Raw genomic sequence first — 18,902 nt, forward strand, 5'->3', positions numbered from 1 at the left:
CAAAGCAGAACAAAAGCCTTCTGGTTCGAGGCACTTTGACTTACAAGGTCATTTGACCATGTTTCTTTGGATTTGCAAATATTTTGCTTTTCTAGCACCATTTGCATCTATGGTAGAATAAGCTTTGTCCCTGACGTGAAAACAATGCTGTATTGAAACCATACGTAAGTAAATCCATTGTAGATTTTGTAATTGTTGACCTTGGCTCAATTTTTGCTACTTTTTAGAAGCCACTGGGCTATGTCAGTCTCTGGCCCTCTTTTCTCACTGAAAGGAATGCTGTCTCTTTATACACTGGTTCCTGCTGGTTTTATGAACTATTTTTGATATTTTTACAGAGGGACCCTAGTTACTTGTTGGTCTTTTGTGTATTAGATCATTTTGACTATTTGCTTTTGTTGATTTTTTTTTTTACTATGCGTCTTTGCCTCTTTTAAAATATTTTGTAGGGTGGACTGTGTAAAATGAGTTCCCTCCTTCTGTTTCTACTTCAATTCACACTTTTTGTTCATAAACTAAACCAGTTATTTTCTTGTTGAATGCATTTAAGAACCCAGTCTTTAACTAGACTGGTTATTCCGAATGCCTTTGTTTTGCTTCCATGCACAAGTGTGGAGAATTGATTTTAAAACTCCGAGCTCTTGTTGAAACTGAAATAAGAATGTAGCTTTTTAAACTTAGTGTTTCAGGAACCTTCAGCCTTGCTCCTGTAACTCTAGCCAGCCAGCAAGCCCAAGGAAGCCTGCAGAAACAGCCCCGGTACATAAAGCAGTTCCCTGCTCCCCTGTCCCTGGCGCTGCTGCCACACTGAAGCCTCCATGTGTCTGGTGTTACTGAAGCAGTGCTGGGAACATCTGTGCACACTTATTTCCTCTGGAGCCAGCTGCAAGAATAGCCCTGTGCACAAACCCCCTCTCTCCCTTTAAAGAAGAAATCCCATGGAATTGAGAGTCATGAGTCTGTTGCCTTAACTGCTCTGTCACTATCTGTTTGTGAGCTTGGGAGATTTTTTTTGCCACTCTGAATAAGGGGTTGGGCTCTTCTTGCTGGGCTCTCACAGTTTCACATTTCTGGCCCCTGTTTGTGCTAATGGGTAGCTTCTTTTGCTAGGCTTCCCCAAATGCTAGCAGACACACAGTCAGGTTGGCTTGTGGTGGAGGAACAGGCTTATTTATTTATTGGAGTAGGCTAGAAGAAGCCTAGGTGTAGGCTTCTTCAGTTAAATGAAAGAGCTGGCCTGTAAAATAACAGGACGTGAAAGCGAATTAAATGTTTTATCTTCATCAGCAGTAAAAACACTCAATAGCCTTCCTGTCCAGTGGAATGGTAAAGTATTTATTTCTCTGATGGTGCAGTTCATAATGGTATAGTTCTGAACCATTTTTCAAGTGTAAAACCTTTTCCCCAGAGATGTTCCATCAACTCTCCTCTGTTTACAGTGCTCACAGGTTAACTCCAGCACTTTTACTAAAATGGGTTTTCTGACTATTTCTGTGCACTGAAGGAGCTCCAGTCCCTGCATTTCACTGAACTCTTGTAACCTCTAGGTGTGGGAGGGCCGATGGAGAGTCATTCCCCACGACGTTCTGCCTGACTGGCTGAAGGACAATGACTACCTGCTGCATGGACACAGACCACCCATGCCTTCCTTCCGGGCTTGCTTCAAGAGCATCTTCAGAATACACACAGAGACTGGCAACATCTGGACACATCTCCTAGGTACTCTCAGTTTGCTTTAATCTAATCCTAAATCTCATCCAATGGTTTTGTTGCTCTCAGAGGAAAGAGAGCAAGATAGGAAGGTCTGTGGGGTTGTCAGTACTATCATTCCACTAGTAACCTGTTAAATTAGCATCTTGTAGTAATTAATAACCTGTTAAACTTCTCCTAATTTGATCCCATCAGAGTTGGATTGGACTTGCTTAATTATGGCATGCTATACAAACAAATGCATTAAACATTTCCTAATCAATAAATTACTGTTAGATCCTTCTTTTCCCAAGTGTGTAGGTGTTAATTGGGATTGCATTTATTGCCACAGGAACACGCTGAAGTTGCAGCTTCTCTGAGTAGTTTCAGCTTGTGAGAACCTTGAAGGGAAGTAGTAATGCTTGTAGAAAGAAGAGCTTTCAGTATGCATGAACTTGACAGCTCTTTGCCTTGCTGTTTTTCAGGATGTGTGTTCTTCCTTTGTCTGGGAATCTTCTACATGTTCCGGCCAAACATGTCCTTCGTAGCGCCTGTGCAGGAGAAAGTGGTCGTTGGATTGTTCTTCTTGGGAGCCATACTCTGCCTCTCCTTCTCATGGCTCTTCCACACAGTGTATTGCCACTCAGAAGGTGTTTCCCGGCTCTTCTCCAAGTAAGTGCCTAGAGAACAGGGCAGGCCAAGTAGGAAACAGGTGGGAAAATGGGGCTGGGATTTGTGCCTGGAGCCCCAGTGTGGGAGTTGTTCATTTCATGACTGCATGTACTTTGGAACAGAGTTGAGCAGAGATTTAATGCAGCTTCTTCTAATTATAGTTTGTTTCAACATGAGTTTTTGTGCTGTCATTTGAGTCTTAAAACTCCATCATTTTCTGCTGTTTGGCAGGCATGTGCTTGCATCTTGCTGCTGTAAGTAATACGCCTGGAGCTTAGTTGCAGTACTTTGAATTTTTAGCACAACCGTTACTTCTTGTCATTTCAGCTGTTCTGACTTTGAACCTTAAACTTATGTAAGACAGTTCCACAGTGTGTATCAGGATGTCTTGGTATTTTGGTTTTACTCCATGTTCTTTTTTTGGCTGGCTGCTGAATATATGATATTTCCTAAAACTACTCAACCAGGATTCTGTAATCTGCAAGACCACCTCTAAAGTAGCCCAGTTAAAGTCCCCTACTGAAAAATTAACTCCTTCAGCTTTTGCAGGAGTATTTTATCAGGGTGTGGTAATACGCAGTGGCTATGGATTTCCTTTTTCACATGGGTGCACAAAAAACCAGTGTGGCTGAAAAAATCGCAGCATTATTCCACTGTGGTCACTGAAGCTGATACCCAAGTAACTCATACTTGTCAGATACTGAAGTGTTTGCCTTGGCTGTATTCTCAGAACATACTGTGTGCCCTGTCTTTAGAGGGCTCTTGCAGTGCTTTTTTCCTCATCTGAAACGAAAATGTGAGTTTTCCTCAGGAAGCTTTGGTCCAAAGGCTGCTGAAGGTATTGCCGATGACTGTCTCAAAAATGGCCTTCTTGGCTGTCTGTCGAGGTAATCCATTACTGTAGGTGGAAGAGTTGCTATCAGGACCTTAGCTGCAACAGTGAGAGTAATTTAGCTGCAGTAAGAAGTAGACAGTTGCTCCACTAAAGAAGAGTGTGTAGGTGTGAGGATTTCCAAAGGTTCACACTTCTTATGACACTGATTTTCATTTTCTTCTAGGCTGGATTATTCTGGCATTGCACTCCTCATAATGGGCAGCTTTGTACCATGGCTGTACTACTCCTTCTATTGCAACCCTCAGCCTTGCTTCATCTACTTGATTGTGATTTGTGTCCTGGGCATTGCAGCCATAATTGTCTCACAATGGGACATGTTTGCCACCCCTGAATACCGGGGTGTAAGGGCAGGTAAGACCTGAAATTAAATGTTTTGCTTCTTGACTGCCTTTCCTGCTTCCTGCTTGCCACTTGGAAAAACCACCTTGGAAGACATAAGAGTTTAATTTTATAGACCTAATATTCTTGAACTGGGAGCTTGGTGGGTTTTCCTTCAGCATTTATTGTACCCAGCTGGATGCCCAGATAAAGGCAGGGTGCAAGCCCTGGAATAGCATTCCTGAAATGGACAGTAACACACGCAGTAGGAAAGGTGGTGCAAAGGATTTCTAATTGCATCTAGCAACTTTGTTCTCAAAAAACAACTGACTGCTTGGTGTGTTGTGTATGTGTACTTGTGCTTGTGGTTTTTTTTTTTTTTAATGCTAGACTCGGACACTAGCAAATCACTGAATGATTTGCCTGGGTAAAACACAGAGTTAAGATAAAGACTTTTTCTCTTCACACCATCAAAAGAACAAAACCAGATTTGGTTTCACATTTTGAGGGAGGAAGAAAGAGAGCTTTACGGGGCAGTTATGGAATGTGCACACAGCTGGGTTGAATAGTAATATTTCTTTTTTCTTAACCTGCTGTCTACAGTAAATCTAGATTTCCTGGACAGGTTTGGGTACCTTCAGAGCATTCAGCTTTCCAAACTTAAAATCTCTGTAGAGGACATGAATATTCCCCCCATGCCCACTGTTTTTGCAAGTTTTCTGTCCTTGCTGCTGAAATCTAAACAGATAATCAGTGTTCTCTTATATGGCAGATCACGTGAGCACAGATGCTGCTTTTCTGTTTGGTAGGAGTACTTGTGCAGCATACGATAAACAATCTCTTTGTTGTGTCTCCTTGTCTCGCTCTTGAGCGGTTGTGGTGAAGTGAGGCATGGTCTGTGTGGTCTCAGTTCCCTCTACAGGCCAAGAGCAGGAACTGGCCTCACCTACACTGGAGCTGGCAGGCACAATCAGTAAATGAAATATTCCAGCTATCTGCTGGGACCTATAACTGAGTAGCTTCTGGCATATGAAGGAAGTTGTGCATTCTTTGGCTTCCTTTCCAATAAATCTCTTACGGGGACCTGCAGCTTCAAGAGCTGTCACCCCCCCGCTGCTTCGGCAAATGCTGAGTTTTCCTTCCATAGCTTTTGTGTTTTCATTGTCTCCCTTTGCCGCCACTGTGTTCAAACCTGACTCTCCCGCATTTTCTTTACCTCCCAGGAGTATTTCTAGGTCTGGGTCTTAGTGGGGTAATTCCCACTCTGCACTTTGTCATCTCTGAGGGGCTCCTGAAAGCAGCCACAATGGGGCAGATAGGCTGGCTGGCACTCATGGCGTGCCTGTACATCACTGGTGCTGCTCTGTATGCCGCCCGCATCCCGGAGAGATTCTTCCCTGGCAAGTGTGACATCTGGGTGAGTCTACTGAGGAGACCAAGGTGAAAGCTGGTTCCCCTTGAGCCTGAAGGATGTTGTGTCAATGTTTTCTTACTGCAAGTATCACACTGCTGCACCAGAAGCAATAGGTCTTCAGGGGCCAAATGACTCTGGGCTCTCTGAGCCTGGCTTAGCTGGTGCCTCTCTTCCCAAGTTGTCACAACCTTGCTGGTCTGAGGTAACTGCTGGTGTGCAGATTCACCTCAGTACATTTCTGGATAGCTTTAGCAGATGGGCAAGGAACTGCAAACACTTGTGTGTGTGTGTGTTGAGGATCCTGCAAAGACACATCTTTACCTTGCTTCTGTGTAGAGCAGTACATGGTCATTTCATTGATGTGCAGTGTGTTCTCCGAGATCTTCCCCATGTCTGGCTCCTCATCTTGTATAGCCACTGAAAATGCTGGACAGAGATGGTAGGCTTTGGGGGGGGATCTCTGGCCCAGAAGAAGGGATAGTGGGGTGAGCAAGTGGATGGGTGGGGGAACTTGGTATGAGGGAAAGAATAATGGAGACTGGAGGAAAAATACCTGAGGAAGATGTAAGGAAAGAATCTGGGTAAGCAAGAGTAGGGATAAGGGGAAGTGGACCTTTGGATTGCCAGTGTACTTGCCCTTAGGATAGCTGAAGACCAGAAGTGAGAATGAGACCTGGGTTGTTTGAGCAGCTCATATGCAGCACCAGTTTGCTTGGTTGGTTTGTTACTATAATGAGCTAAGCTCCAAAAGCACTGGTGTACCACCAACTCTTTTCCAAGCTTGCCATGAAGCCTGCAAATACACATTTGTAGGAATATTTCAGGAGCATTATCCATGTTGGGATGCCTTTCCTCAGCCAAGGGCATGCTTTGTCACATAGCTGCCTTCATGGTTTTCATTCTGCTCTGCTCCAATCGGTGACATCCTGGGCATTCATTCCAAACATCCAGTTGTTTCTAGGTTTTAATATAATACCACGTTTTCTGTTCTGTTTCTTTGTGGTAGAGAAATAAAATACCAGCATGCAGAATCCACTTGGTAAAACTTATGTCTGTGACCAGAGCAGAGTTTGTTCCTGTTACCTGTATGAGAGGACCATTTTTGTCCATACACCACCAGCGTGTCTTGTGGAGGAACTAATTTTAAAAGTCTCCTGCTTAAGCCTTTTGCCTAAGGCTCTGAAACGCTCCTTGTCCCTTTGCAAAGAAGACTTATAGCAGCTTTTTAGCACATGTTTTGGTTGACCAGCTGGTTCAGATGACTCTGAAGTGAAGGGGGGGATGTGTGTGTGCAGAGAATTTGTTTATTCTGCTAAAGATAGTAGAGGGGTGGGTTTTAACACACAGCCTGGAGAGCTCTACAGGTCGTGGCATGAGGCACAGTTCCGTGTTACTGTGTACTCCAGCTGAATGTGGGTTTGGGGGCAGAGTGGCCCCGGAGGCCCAGCTGACCCGAGGTGTTTCCCTCTGCAGTTCCACTCCCATCAGCTGTTCCACGTGTTTGTCGTGGCTGGCGCTTTCGTGCACTTCCACGGGGTCTCCAACCTGCAGGAGTTCCGCTTCACGGTCGGAGGGGGCTGCACAGAGGAGGATGGGATGCAGTAGGAGCAGCCTTCGGCCCAAGGTCAGAACCAAGAGAGCCGCCGGCGCGGGCAAGGCATCCGGGCTTAGCAAAAGGAATACCTAAGAAGAATCCAAGTTTCAGCTGATGAGGCACAGAGCTTCACGGGGATTCTGACTAACCAAGATAAATTCTATACCTCAAGCAATGGAATAAATCAATTTGAAGACCAGGAAATTCTGAAAACCTAATTTATTCTTGGGATCTACAGATTGAGCTACAGAGGACCCTTTCCAAATCGGCTTCTGTTCAATGCCATATTTATTTGTAGAACTGGGGAGGGATAGCTTAGCAGTTTCCTTTTTTTAAAAAAAAAGAAAAAAAAAGTCAAGGTTAAATTTATATCCTCTTGGAGGGTTTGGGCGTTGATTTTAGATGCTCTTTTGGGAGAAAAACAAAATGTAAATAAGATTTCTAACTTTCTGTTTAAATAAAATTTATATAAATGTTTTAAACAATGGGTGGGGGGAAAAGGGTTTTTGTAAAGAATGCAACATGCAAGTACCACACACTGTTTCAATTTTGCACAAAATAAATGATTGCAGGAGGACCAGGTAAAATTCCCAGGAGTGAAGCATGCTGGCCCTGTAGATTTTCCTAGTGGCCAGCATGCCTTGGGCAATGTGGGGTCCTGGCCAGCACCTGGAGTAGGTACAGGAGGGTTGTGAAGGCTGCATTAATCATGGTGTCATCCAGGTCACAGTGTGAGCAAATGGATTTGCTCCGGTGCCTGGAAAGGTGCATCTGCTCCCTGCCTGAGTGTGGGGGACGGCTCTATTCTCAGCCTGTGTGCAGTGGAAGGTTTTGGATAGTGAATCCTACATTGGTTGGTTTGGGTCTCAGCACGGGAACTGGAGCATGTGAAATGGCAAACAGTCCAACTCCATCAGTGCCTGCCTACACCCAGAGGCCCCCAGGGAGAGGATGGTTGCCATTTGCAAGCCTGCTTCATTTGCTCTGAGGGATGGTGGTCATGGACTTGTCAGAAGATCGTTGAGCATGTGAGGGGAAACAGAGGTGGAGTTAGATGGACTGGAAAGAGGAAGCTGTGTGCTCCAGGACTTGGAGTTAACAGGCACTGCAGACCTCAGGCACATTACCATCCTGTGTGTCAGGCTCCATATGCCAAGGCAGAGTTTGCAGATTGTTCTTTTAAGGAGGACTAGATCCCTATATTTTTTTTTTTTTAATTTTCTTTTGGTTCTTAGGTCTGCTTTCCATCTGTGCTTTAGCAATGGGACTGCTGGTATTTCTTAAGCCTCAACCTGAGAGTTCAGCTGGATTGCTGTGGTGCAGACACACCTCCTATATAAGGGGAGGCAAATGCCGTTCTCCTGTGTAATTGATGTAGCTTGAGCTTTGGAGCCCAGTCAGAAGCCAGACTGAAGGAGAATCTTTGGAGTCATAAGGTGAAATTTGAACATTTTGTTTGTTATGGCACAGGTATTGCTTGGAGGCTTTAGCTGGAAATTCAGAGCAATTTACCTCTCTCACAGATGAGTTAAACAGCTCATACCGTGCAGTATTTCACCAGGAAGGAAGGAAAAGGGTGGTTGGTTGTTGTGTGGGGTGGTTTGTTGTTGTTGTTGGGTTTTGGTTTTTTTTTAGATTCCCTCGAGTTTCAGTTTTCATTCTTCAAGGGAAAGAGATGGATTTCAAAGATCTTCCCTACCCTGGATGTTACAGGGTGTTTTGGGGAGTTGCTTTGTCTAGTGGAGTCAGGTAGAAGCAGAATGCCCTCCTAAAGCTGAGTGGGCATTAAGGCTTCACCCCTGGAGTGGAGTAAAGCCTCTGAGAGCAAGGTCAGCTGCAGAAGGAGGTGCTGGAGCAGCCTGCAAGTTTAAGGGATGTCTTCTCAGTAGGATCCCATACTGAATGCCTGTCAGGCTGGAAGAAGTTTATCCCAGGTCTGTGGTATTTAAATGAAGGAAAGGGCAGTATTACCTTGGATGTAAGGGCTAATAGCACTGGCATCCCAAAGAGATGGGGAGGTGCCCAGGGGAAGTGTGCTGGTGTCTGAACCAAGTGTGGTACATATCAGAATCAGAGCTGGCTGGAAGGTGCTTTGGGATACCTCTGAACAGTACCAGCAGAAGCAGCAGCCTCCATCCTGGATCATCCCACGTTCACTCCTCCAAGGGTGATTGTAACCTGGTCCTACACAGCACAGAGCTATTACAAAAACACAGTACTCCACCTGCTATTCTTAACCCAGTCTCTCTGTTCAAGAAGTTTGTGTGTTCCAATAAAAACAACCTAGCTGTGCACTTTTCTGTAGCTTTTGCTGAGAACTCTTCCCAGGTTGGCACCTGAATGCCTTACTCTCAGCAGTCAGAGGCTTGCTTGCTCTGTGTGCAGGTTATTGCCATAGAATAGTTAGGACCTACAGCTTCTTTCCTTCCCCATTAAATAGTGGCCTTGTTCAGTATATTTCTTTTTAACAATTGCTTACTGTTGGAAGCAATGAAGCACATTCTGGGGTTTTGATGGCTGGGGACTCTGGTGATGGTTCCATATAAGATGGGATCTTATTACTTGCTGTATTCTTAACTTCTGCTAATAAAAGAACCAAATTGATTATTGTCTGGTCTGGGTCTTTCTGCACTGTGTGGGCAAGAGGGGACAAGGGTACAAAGCACAAGAGCTGGAGAGAAGAGAGGCTCATTGCTGGAGACTTTGGTGGTTGTGGGCAAAATTTTAGGTGAGTTAAGCTGAAGAAAAGAAGTTCAGGAGGCTTGGACTTAAATTCCTGGCATAGAGGAAATGCCTCCTGTCCTGTACGTGTGTAAAGGATTGATCATGTCCTCCTGGTGTGCAGGCTTAGGGGCTGGCATGAGCGGGGTTTGACTGGGTGGGAGAGGGGCTGCTGGGGACAAGAACAGCCTGTGCCCAGTGGGGCCTTCTGCTGTTCCGTGGCTGTCAGCTAACGTCTGGGAACTGTCTGGAAAGATAACACCTAATCCTGCTCTTGTCTTGGCTCACACCAGGTCTGGGTGTCCACAGCTGAGCTGTGCTTTTTGTCACTTCCTTCACTCAAGGCGAGTGTTTCACAGTGATTTGCAAAAGAGACAGCTCCTGTTAATGGCCTTGACAGCTTGATGGCTGTTTCAGGATGGGTTGTTATTACCATTATTTTTATTGTTATTTGAATGAAAAACAAATTCAAAGAACATGGAGAATGTTTGTATCAGATTTCACACACATTACACTCAAAGTACCTGCCACATTTGAATATGAATTGGGTTTATTCTGTTTCCAGAAAGCAGAGTTATACTTCAAAGTTGTCTGGGAAGGATAAAATTGCATGTCCCATCTCTTCTGTGTGTAGTTGTGTCCTTGCTCTGCCAAGAAGCACTTGATTCATTCATTGCCAAGTACCCTGAGTATGGATTAAAGTGCTGCAATCAAGGTGAGTGTCTGAGGCCATTGCCTAACTTTCTAACAAGCTGGAAAGAAATGAAGTGCATCATTAGGATGGAAGACCTGACTGGTTTAGTTCACATTATTAAAGGCTTCCCTGCAAAATTGAGTTCTTTCTCCCTTTCTCCCTTTCTCTTTTTTTTTTTTTTTTTTTTTTACCCTTGCCTCCTGTGTGGCATCAAGCAACTTGTTTGAACCAAACTCTTCTGCTTCATAGGTGCTGCTATATCTGCCTGGAATGCCCAAGCTTAAATTCTCCAGGCTGATTTCCAGGAGTGCAGAGCACTAATGTGGTTTGAATGAAGTTGCTTAAAAAGATGGATTCCTTGGAGAGAGTGTGTGTAATTCCTAAGTGCATATTGTTCTTGAAGAAGGAATAGTGGCCTTGAGCGCATGGCAACATGGAGAATGTCACAGCTGGTCATCTCCAGCTGTTTGAACAATGAGCAGTGAAGGAGAGGTAACCTGGGCAGCTGCTGTGAGAGCCTTGCAGTGCAAGCAGTTCCTTGTCCACCAGGTTGGTTGGTTCCTTGGGCAGGGATAGCGGAATGGGAGCCCAGCACTCCTGCATGGAGCTGATCTGCCAGCTGGATCTTATCACAGAGTCACAGAATGGTTTTGGCTTGAAGTGACCTTAGAGATCACATAGTTCCAGCTCCTCTGCCATGGACAGGGACACCTTTCCTACCAGACCAGATTGCTCAGAGCCACATCCAACCTGGCCTTGAACACTTAGATAGGGCAGCCACAGCTTCTCTGCGCAACCTCTGCCAGTGTCTCACCACTGTCATTGTGATGAAATTTTCTGGCGTTTCCAGAAGCTCCACCTTTGCCTTTCTCCAGTAAAATCTGCGTGTAAACTACAGAAGTGCTGATATTCCTGAGCTGGGAGATGCTTGCACTGGAGATTCACCATGATCTTGTTTAGTAGCAGCTTCATCTCTGTAGTGGCACCACTGAGCACAGAGTCTCTTTACAGCTTAAAAACTGAATTGGTCTGGTTGTAAATGAGATGGGAAAATCACTGGCCTGGCTGGGTTCCCAGAGCAATGCTGTGTTTCCCTTAGAGAGGCAAATGCCACCCCAGCCAGTTCCAGTGGCTGGCTGCCTTTGCTCTCACCTCCAACCCTGCCCAACCTGTGCCTGTGTCTTGGTGCTGGCTGGAGCTGAGCTCCCCCAGTGCGAAGTTTTCCGCGTGGCTGTAGCCAGGCTGCGGGGCTGGCGCTGGCAGATGGGCTGTGGGGTGACATCTGCTGCTGGCACGGGAAGCCGGCCCTCCTGGGATGGAGCGGCCGCTGCCACCACCTCCCTGCTGGCTCCTGGCCACGGCGGCCAGCCCGGGCTCTGCCCTGGCTCTGGCCCAGCTCCCCCGTCCCGCTGCCTGCAGGGACAGCCAGGCTGGGACCGCTGCCTTTGCCAGGGACACTCCTGCCAGCTTGGAAAGAGATATTCTGTCCCTCAGGGCCTGGCAGGAGGAGGTGACAGCAGGCTCCAGCCCCTGCTGCCAGGGGTAAAGAGGGTCACCACTGGCTGGGACACACAACCGTGGGGGCCCAGCTGGTGATGGAGTGTTTGGCACACAGGCGTTTGATGCTCCTCTCCTTCCTTTGAAGCATCTGCTTAGCACAAAAGTATCTGCTGCGTTAGGCTGCCCTGGGGTCCCCCTGCAAGCAGAGGCTTGTGAGAGCCCAGGCTTGTGACAGTGCCACTGGGCTTTCTCAGTAGCAAAAGCATCCTGGAAAATACTCTGAGGAGCCTGAGGTGTGCATGAAACCAAGCAGAACTGTGGTACCAGTCCTTCCCTGTAGCAGAGATGGGCCACGCACACCCCCCACACAGCACACTTGGGGCATGTGGCTCCTGGCTGTGGCCACTGCTATGCCCAGCCTGGCACGTGCCAGTCTCTTGCTAAGTGTAAGCCAACTCAGGCCAGCCTCCTTTTGTGCCCGATCCCAACTGCAAACAGCTGCTGTAAATCCCACTGATTTTCCCACTATTTTGTAGAATGAAGTCATCCCTGTGTGGCCACACTTGAAGGCGTAGCCAGCAGCCTGCTCTGTCCCCAGCCATGATTCAGGGGAGGGCACGTGTGTGTGATGCTGTGCAAGGTGTGTGTCCCTGCCCACCGCAGCGCTTGGGGGAGAGCCAGGCTTACCTCAGCCTGCAGTGTGGTGTTTGTGAAGCCTGTGGGGAGTGTCAGGGAGAGGATTCAGCTCCCTGTCCCCCTGCCTGCGAGGAAATCAGCTGCAGAATTTGGGCTTGTGAGGCTCCTGATCTGTGCAGCAGTGAGATCTGATGGACAGCTCTGTCTGCAGACCACCACTCAGGAATTTTCTGCCATTGCATATTCACCTAACAGAACAAACCCTGCTGCCTCTGGGTGTGCTTTGTGTGCTCACAGGGAGGATGGGACAGGAGGGACAGCTGGGATTTATGGGATCACGATGGCAGTAGGATGCTGCTCAGCTGGAAGTGAGAGATGGCTCCTCTCACAGCTGCTGTGCTGCTTGTTGGATCCTCTGGCCTCAGCTCGCTGTTTGCTTTTGCTGACCTATTTTCATCAGCACATTTTCATCAGCACATGGCTGAAGAAGTTGGAAGCTAAGGCAGCTGCTCTTCCTGGGGATTTTTCTCTTGCTGAAAGAGCCATGAGTCACTATCTCTGTCAGAGCATGAAATAGAATTTGCTTAACCCTGTGCTGGAGTCCAGAATTGGGTAGATTTGCTTATGGTCTGCTTTGCTGTGAAAATAAAACCCCAGGAAGCTATTCCTGGTGTGTGCTCAGGCTTTAAGTCAGGCAAACCTTTGCTTATATTTCTCAGTTTAAGAAATAATCCCGTTCTCACCCCTGTCCATTCCCTCCAGTTAGCACTTGTGGACAAACTCACTGAGCCAACTAAGCCAGGTATAGCTTAGTTCCAGCTCATCTTCACTCTCTCAGTGCAGGTATCCCTGCAGGACCATGTTTATTGTGGCTTAGTGCACTTGAAGCCAAGCATGGCTCATCCACAGCAGAGCAATGTGCATTTTTATGTCCTTGTTTAAGCTGAGTGGAGATGGGGCTGCTAATCCTTTCTGACAGGGAGGTCATCCTTGAGAGGGGTACCCCGGGAGGGCAGGCACCACGGGCAGGCACGTGGGGCTGGGAGAGCTGTGCCCTGAGCCAGTGGCTCCTCTGTCTTTGAGCAGCTCCCGGCTCCTCGGCCTTGACAGCCGCCCCTTCTCCCTCCGTCCTGCCTTCACCTTCCCTGCTGCTGCTGGCTCTGATAAGGTCACTGCCTCTGAAGCCTGGAACCTTCTTCACCTCCAGTTTTACTTCCAGTACTGCAGTGGTTCCTTTCCTCTTTGCTGTAACACCACCTCCAGCCAGGCAAAACCCCTCAGGGGAGCTCTAAGGTCCTGGAAGGTCCCTGCCAGGACCTGGCTGGGATTGATCCTGTCCCCTGAGCATCAAGTGACATGCATGGCAAGAAGGACAGCATCCCTAGCACACCTGGAGTGCACTTGTGGGTGCCTGCTGTGCAGGGCAGGGCCAGAGCTGCTGCAAGGATGAAGCCCTTTCCCATCCAGCTGTTCTGTGAAGCAGCTGCTCAGGAGTCCAGCCCGGCGGTGGTGGCCATGGCAGTGGGTGGCGTGGTGGCCCTGGAGAGGAGCCTGCAGCTCCCCGTGGCAGGGCACGTGTGGGCAGTGCTGCTTGTCAGGCAGCGAGCGAGGAGGGCCTGTGTCCTGGAGGAGGTGACATCTTGCTGTGACAAGCCACACAGGGTGCCTGGAGGGGTGCAGGACACTCCCAAAGTGACCAGGGAAAGGTTCAGCCTTCCTGCTGTAGTACCCTGCTGCCCCAGGGCCACCACAGTTGTGTTTGCAGTCCCTCCACCCACACCCTGTCCCCACGGGTTTCTGGGATTTGTGCGGGGCTGTGATGACCACCAAACATGCTGAAGCTATGGTGTCTATGGAGAATATGCCATATATTTGTTTTTATTGAGATGGTATGGAACAGTTAATAAAAAAGAGAAATGGGTGCTTCCCACCCGTTGTCCATAAAGCTCTGTGAGAAATGGCCCGTGCCCACCAGCTGGGAATGCCAGGCTCAGGGAACAACCAAGGGCAGCTGCAATGAGCAGGGCAGTGCTGCTCCCAGGGGAAAAGTGCCTGTTTCCTGGCTGCTTCTGCAATGAAGAGAGCAAGTAAGTCTCTTCTGGTGGGTCGTACAAAACCCCTTTCCAGAGGTAAGTCCACATGTGGACAAGAGCCTGGATGCTGCCTTAGCAGTGTTAAGAGAGGTCTCCTTGGCAGAGGAGCTGCAGCTCTCCTGTTGATCTGTGCTGCCTCCCACTGCCCAGCTCCAGCTGGGCTCGGTGCAATTCAGCTTTGGTGCCACGTCCCACGCCTGGGGTCCCGGCTGAGGACCACCCCCAAGACCAGGACATGCTGCTTCCAGACCTGGGCGTTCAAAAATCCCGGTGGCTCACCCTGAGCGACAGGCAGGTGGTGTCCCCTGCCCCTCCTGCTCTCCTAGAGCCAGCTCTGCCCCTCCAAGCCCTCTGCCGCCGGTAGCCCAGGTGGCTCGGTGGGAGGCAGGCTGATGTGGAATGTTCTCCGTGCCCAGGATCGCAGCATTCCCGGCTGTGAGCGGTGTCTGGGAGGAGCCGCTCAGCAGCTGCTGTGCCAGGAGCTGCCCTGGCTGCTGTCGCACCTCCTTTTGCCACAGGCTTCCGAGGAGCCAGCAGCTCCCATCGTCGGTGTGGTGAAGGACACCTCGGGAAGTGGCGGAGGGTGTCCCAGGAGGGGACCCCATCTCCTGCCCTCGCATCGCTCTGTCCCGCCGGGTCCCCGCCGCGGAAGGCGCATCGCAGGCAGCGTCACCGCAGGAGCAGCACCAGGGGCAGCAGCAGCAGCGTCGGACACGCTGAGATCCCAGCAGCGCCACCGCAGTCCTGGGCATTTTCCTGCCACATGGGAGACAAGGGGTCAACTTGCCTGCTGCCAAGCCCGCCTGTCACTTTTGGAAGAGGGAGCGATGCCTATGGCCGAAAGATCCCACCAGGAGCCAAGGAAGGGACTGGTTTATTCCTGCTGGCCACAGCAGCCCTCCACGGGCTAGGAAGCCACATGGCTCCTCGGCTCCTAGCAGGGTGTGTGTTGGTGTGTGTGTATGTGTGCGTGCTTGCTCCTCACCTGTGGTTTCCGAGCTCAAGCCCTTCCCAGGTGGTACTAACGTGAAATCCTGCTAGGAACCCCCTCGGGGATTCACGGCTGTGTCTGGCTCCAGCCAGCAAGAGGAGACATTTGTGCATTTCGGGCCCGGGCATGCCCGCGGTGCCATCCAGGCGCCAGCTGTCCCTCCCTGCCCCCGCTGTCCCGGGATACCTCAGGGTGGAAGGCGTGGCACGAGTCCGGCCGCCGGCGCAGCTTCTGGGAGCGCATCCGCTCACACTTCACCGAAGCGTTGTGTGCGAGGCTGTTAAGGACCGCCGGGGCGGGCAGAGAAAGGGGATGCATGCCACACAAACCCACTGGGGCCCCACGCAAGTTTGGCTGGTGGAACTGCACCACCCGGGAGGACGAGGGAAGGGCAGGTCACTCTGCACGGGCTGGAGACCTCGCCAAGCCAGGTCACGCTCTCCACCCCCACGGCAATGGCAGCAGAAGTACATTTTCCACCCTGGTAAACACGGAGATGACAGGGCCTGTGGAGCCCTGCATCCCTGCTGTGCATGGAAGGATATATTTGACCTCTTTTGCATCCATTGGGACGGGTGGGAAGACGCTGCAATCGCAGACAGTGTCTGTGACGAGGAGCAGGAGGTTACTTCTGACGATCTGCTGTGCTACGAACATCCTGCAAGGGAAGAGCAGGTGAAAAAAGGCACAACTCTCCAGCCCAGAGCAGCAGCCCTGGAATTGCCTGAACCACAGCAAAGAAATGGAAAGAAAACAGTGATTATTGGAAACAGGGTGCCAGCAGAAAGCAGGAGAGACCAGCGAGCAGGCCAGGGAGAAGTGCCATTGGCACTCCTTTTTGGCCTCCTTTTTGGCTCTGAACTGGCTCCAATCTACAAGTCCATGCTAGGCACAAAAGTCAAAATCAACCCAAGAACCCAACCAACTAGCCAAAACCAACACAAGCCCTCCCCAGATGGGGCAGCACATCACAGCAGATGACACCTGAGCAAAGCCTGGCTTCACCCAGAGGTATGTCAGTGCCTATCTAGTGTATATTTACATGTGTGTTTGTACAGTGCAAGGGTGCCTATCTAGTGTATATTTACATGTGTGTTTGTACAGTGCAAAGGTGTCTGTATTCTGTGATCTTGGGAGGAGCAAAATTGTGTGAATTCCACATGATTGGAGAGAGAAATAGAGGAACCCAATGACATTATGGGCTACACTGGTGTGACAGGACTGACCAACTGGTGTCTGGCAGGGAGCCAGCATGTCCTGGAGCCACTGGGCACAGGGAAGGCTGGGGACATCAGGCTCTGCGTGCCTGCACTGGTGGCAGGGCTTCTGGAATAGAAACACAGGCTTGTGGGGATGTGCTCACTGCACAGGTCAAGCTGACTATGCTGGAACAATGCCCAGTGTCCCTGGTTATTCACCACCTGGCCTTGCTGCCTTCCAGCTGTGGATAGTCTCAGTTCAGTCAGAGAGAAAGAGAGAAAGAGAGAAAAGATTTTTGCCAGGCTAAGCCTGGGAAAAAGTCCGAGAAGAATGTAAGCAATCTGTTATCTTGATTTCCGTTCATATTGTTTATAGATATGTTCTTCCACACTGACCTAAGTCCAGTGTACCAATTAGGTGAAATGTTTTTATTTAAGACCAATGGAATTAATGTTCACAATGTTCTCTATAAAAGAGAGAAATGCTTTTGAATAAACGCTCAGTTTGCCTTCTGAAATCGTGTGAGTAATTTCACCTGTCACTGGCTCAACAGCGTCATCCAACCTCCAGGGATTTCTGTGTCCCCTTTCAAAGGTGCTGAATGGCACACACAGCAGCTGACCATTTCATTAGTGCTTCCTGACTAATGACTGCTTTGGGACCTTTGACAAGCAGCCTTCAACCCATGCACAGATTCCGTCACCAGGACAGAGATGCCCCATGCATCAATGCACAAGCTAACGTTTCTGCCCAAGATGGAGCACCCAGCCCACCCCTGCTCCACCAGAAGCTTGTGGGATGTCATCAGGAATACCGGTATGCCAGGCCCTGGCTAATGCTCCACAGAGCCTGTGGCAGGGGTGTGGGGGGCTGTCTCTCCCAGATATCTGGATAAAAGATGCACAGGATGCACCTGGGAGCCAAAGCCTGTAGCTACAAAGGAGCCAAGCAGGACACAGCACCTGCTGCTCCAGCACTGGTGAGGTGCTGCCTCCAGCAGGGAAGGGGCAGCTCCCAGGTTTTGTCTGTAGCACAGATCTGGGACCCAAAGAGGTCCCTCAGTTCCTCTGGATCTGCCCAGTGCTTAACAGAATACCTTGTTGTCATCAAATCCGCAATCTCTTCTGAAACAATGCTTGGCAAGGCTCTGCTTTTCCTAGAGCCATGCTGGCTAGTGGAGGCTGTTTTTCTAAGCTTTAAGTTTTTCCTGCAGTTGATCCAATACTGAAGACTAGGTTTTGTGGGGTTTTTTTAGGAGCAGTTCCAGTCATATCTGGTTAGCCTCCTCACATTAGGAAGGGCTGGATCAGTGGAAATTAATCTTTTTGTCACCTTTCCACATGTGATTGCTGATGACACTGTGCAACCACTGAAAACAGCCTGACTTTCTTGTAACTTTTTACTGTCCATTCCTTTACAATGAAAATGGGAAATAAAAAAGTTGCCTCTTGTTTTTAGTTCTTTCATTCTAACACTTATTTTTTTCCCCCATCCTTGCATCCTTGCTTTTTTTTTTTTTTTCTGTAGAAATTCAGAAAAGGGTGAAAATGAAAAAAAAAAAAAAATACAAGGAAAGCCAAGAGGGAAAGCAAAAAGGGAAAAATTTCTAAGAAGAAAACTTTTGCCAGAAACATGAAAGAACAGAAAAAGTTCCTTTCTGAAATTGCTGGAATGGAAAGATATATGTATTTAAATGCTGTACTCTTTGTTCTCCAGCTACCTCTGCTTATTAACACATGGTTTTAATTTATTTATTTTTTTATTTTTTTTTTTTGTCAAGTATCAGTACTCTGGTCTCTTCACCCCTCTGTGGCCAGAGCTGTGGTTGTTGCGGTGGCTGTGCCACGGGCACGGCGGCAGGTGACCCTTCTGATGCTGCTGTCATCCCCAGCAGCCCTCGGACGAGCCCCCAGCTGAAAGGGAAGTGCAGCTCTTACTTTTGGCAGTCTCCACAGTCGATGAGCCCGTTGGTCTCCTTGATGGCCGGCTCGTAGACGAACACGGGGTACTCGGTGTCGCAGGGCTGCAGCGTGTCGTGCTTCTTGTGCTTGTGAGCTGCCGGGGGAAGAGACAAGGGCACGCGTGAGTGGCACACGGGAGCTGCCCGCACCAAATGGGAACGTTCCAGACTTGGTGATGCCCTTTGGAGGAGCAGCTCCCCTCCAGAGGTGGCCGGGAGCAGGTGATGCTGCAGGGGGAAGGAGATGCTGCAGAAAGCAGCCAGGCAGTGATGCCTGCTCCCACTAGGTGGTGTGGGAAAACCAGCCTATGTGAAAATGCCTCCGGCATCGCCTTCCTCAGCAAGGCCGGACCCTGCCACGCCGAAACTGCAGCCGAGGGGCCGCAGTGGCCACAGCGCCCGGGGACCCCCTGGCAGGCAGGCAGAGACACTCGGGTACAGGCACCCCTGTGTTCAAAGGAGCTCGGGGGCCCTGCTGAACCAGCCGTGGCAATGGAATCCCTCCTGCCTAAGCCAGCGCTGCTT

At 49.2% G+C, this 18,902-nt stretch overlaps 2 protein-coding genes across 10 annotated transcripts in view; one reads left to right on the top strand and one right to left on the bottom strand.

Annotated features, from left to right (window-relative positions):
- The window catches only part of ADIPOR2 (adiponectin receptor 2), a 44,217-nt gene extending 35,031 nt beyond the window's left edge, over window positions 1–9,186 (top strand). For all 9 annotated transcript variants that reach the window (XM_021535035.2, XM_021535036.2, XM_077783299.1 and 6 more), the window contains 5 exons: window positions 1,548–1,719; window positions 2,175–2,361; window positions 3,420–3,607; window positions 4,798–4,991; window positions 6,462–9,186. In XM_021535035.2, coding sequence (XP_021390710.1) covers window positions 1,548–1,719; window positions 2,175–2,361; window positions 3,420–3,607; window positions 4,798–4,991; window positions 6,462–6,593 — 873 coding nt within the window. In that variant the 3' untranslated portion in view covers window positions 6,594–9,186. The remainder of the gene's footprint in view (window positions 1–1,547; window positions 1,720–2,174; window positions 2,362–3,419; window positions 3,608–4,797; window positions 4,992–6,461) is intronic.
- A 9,069-nt stretch (window positions 9,187–18,255) lies between these two features.
- CACNA2D4 (calcium voltage-gated channel auxiliary subunit alpha2delta 4) overlaps window positions 18,256–18,902 on the bottom strand; it is a 120,160-nt gene continuing 119,513 nt past the window's right edge. The window contains exon 35 of the mRNA XM_077783300.1: window positions 18,256–18,472. Within this exon, the coding sequence (XP_077639426.1) occupies window positions 18,351–18,472 (122 nt within the window). The 3' untranslated portion in view covers window positions 18,256–18,350. The remainder of the gene's footprint in view (window positions 18,473–18,902) is intronic.

The sequence above is a fragment of the Lonchura striata genome, chromosome 5 (assembly GCF_046129695.1).
Source record: "Lonchura striata isolate bLonStr1 chromosome 5, bLonStr1.mat, whole genome shotgun sequence".
NCBI classification, from domain to species: domain Eukaryota; kingdom Metazoa; phylum Chordata; class Aves; order Passeriformes; family Estrildidae; genus Lonchura; species Lonchura striata.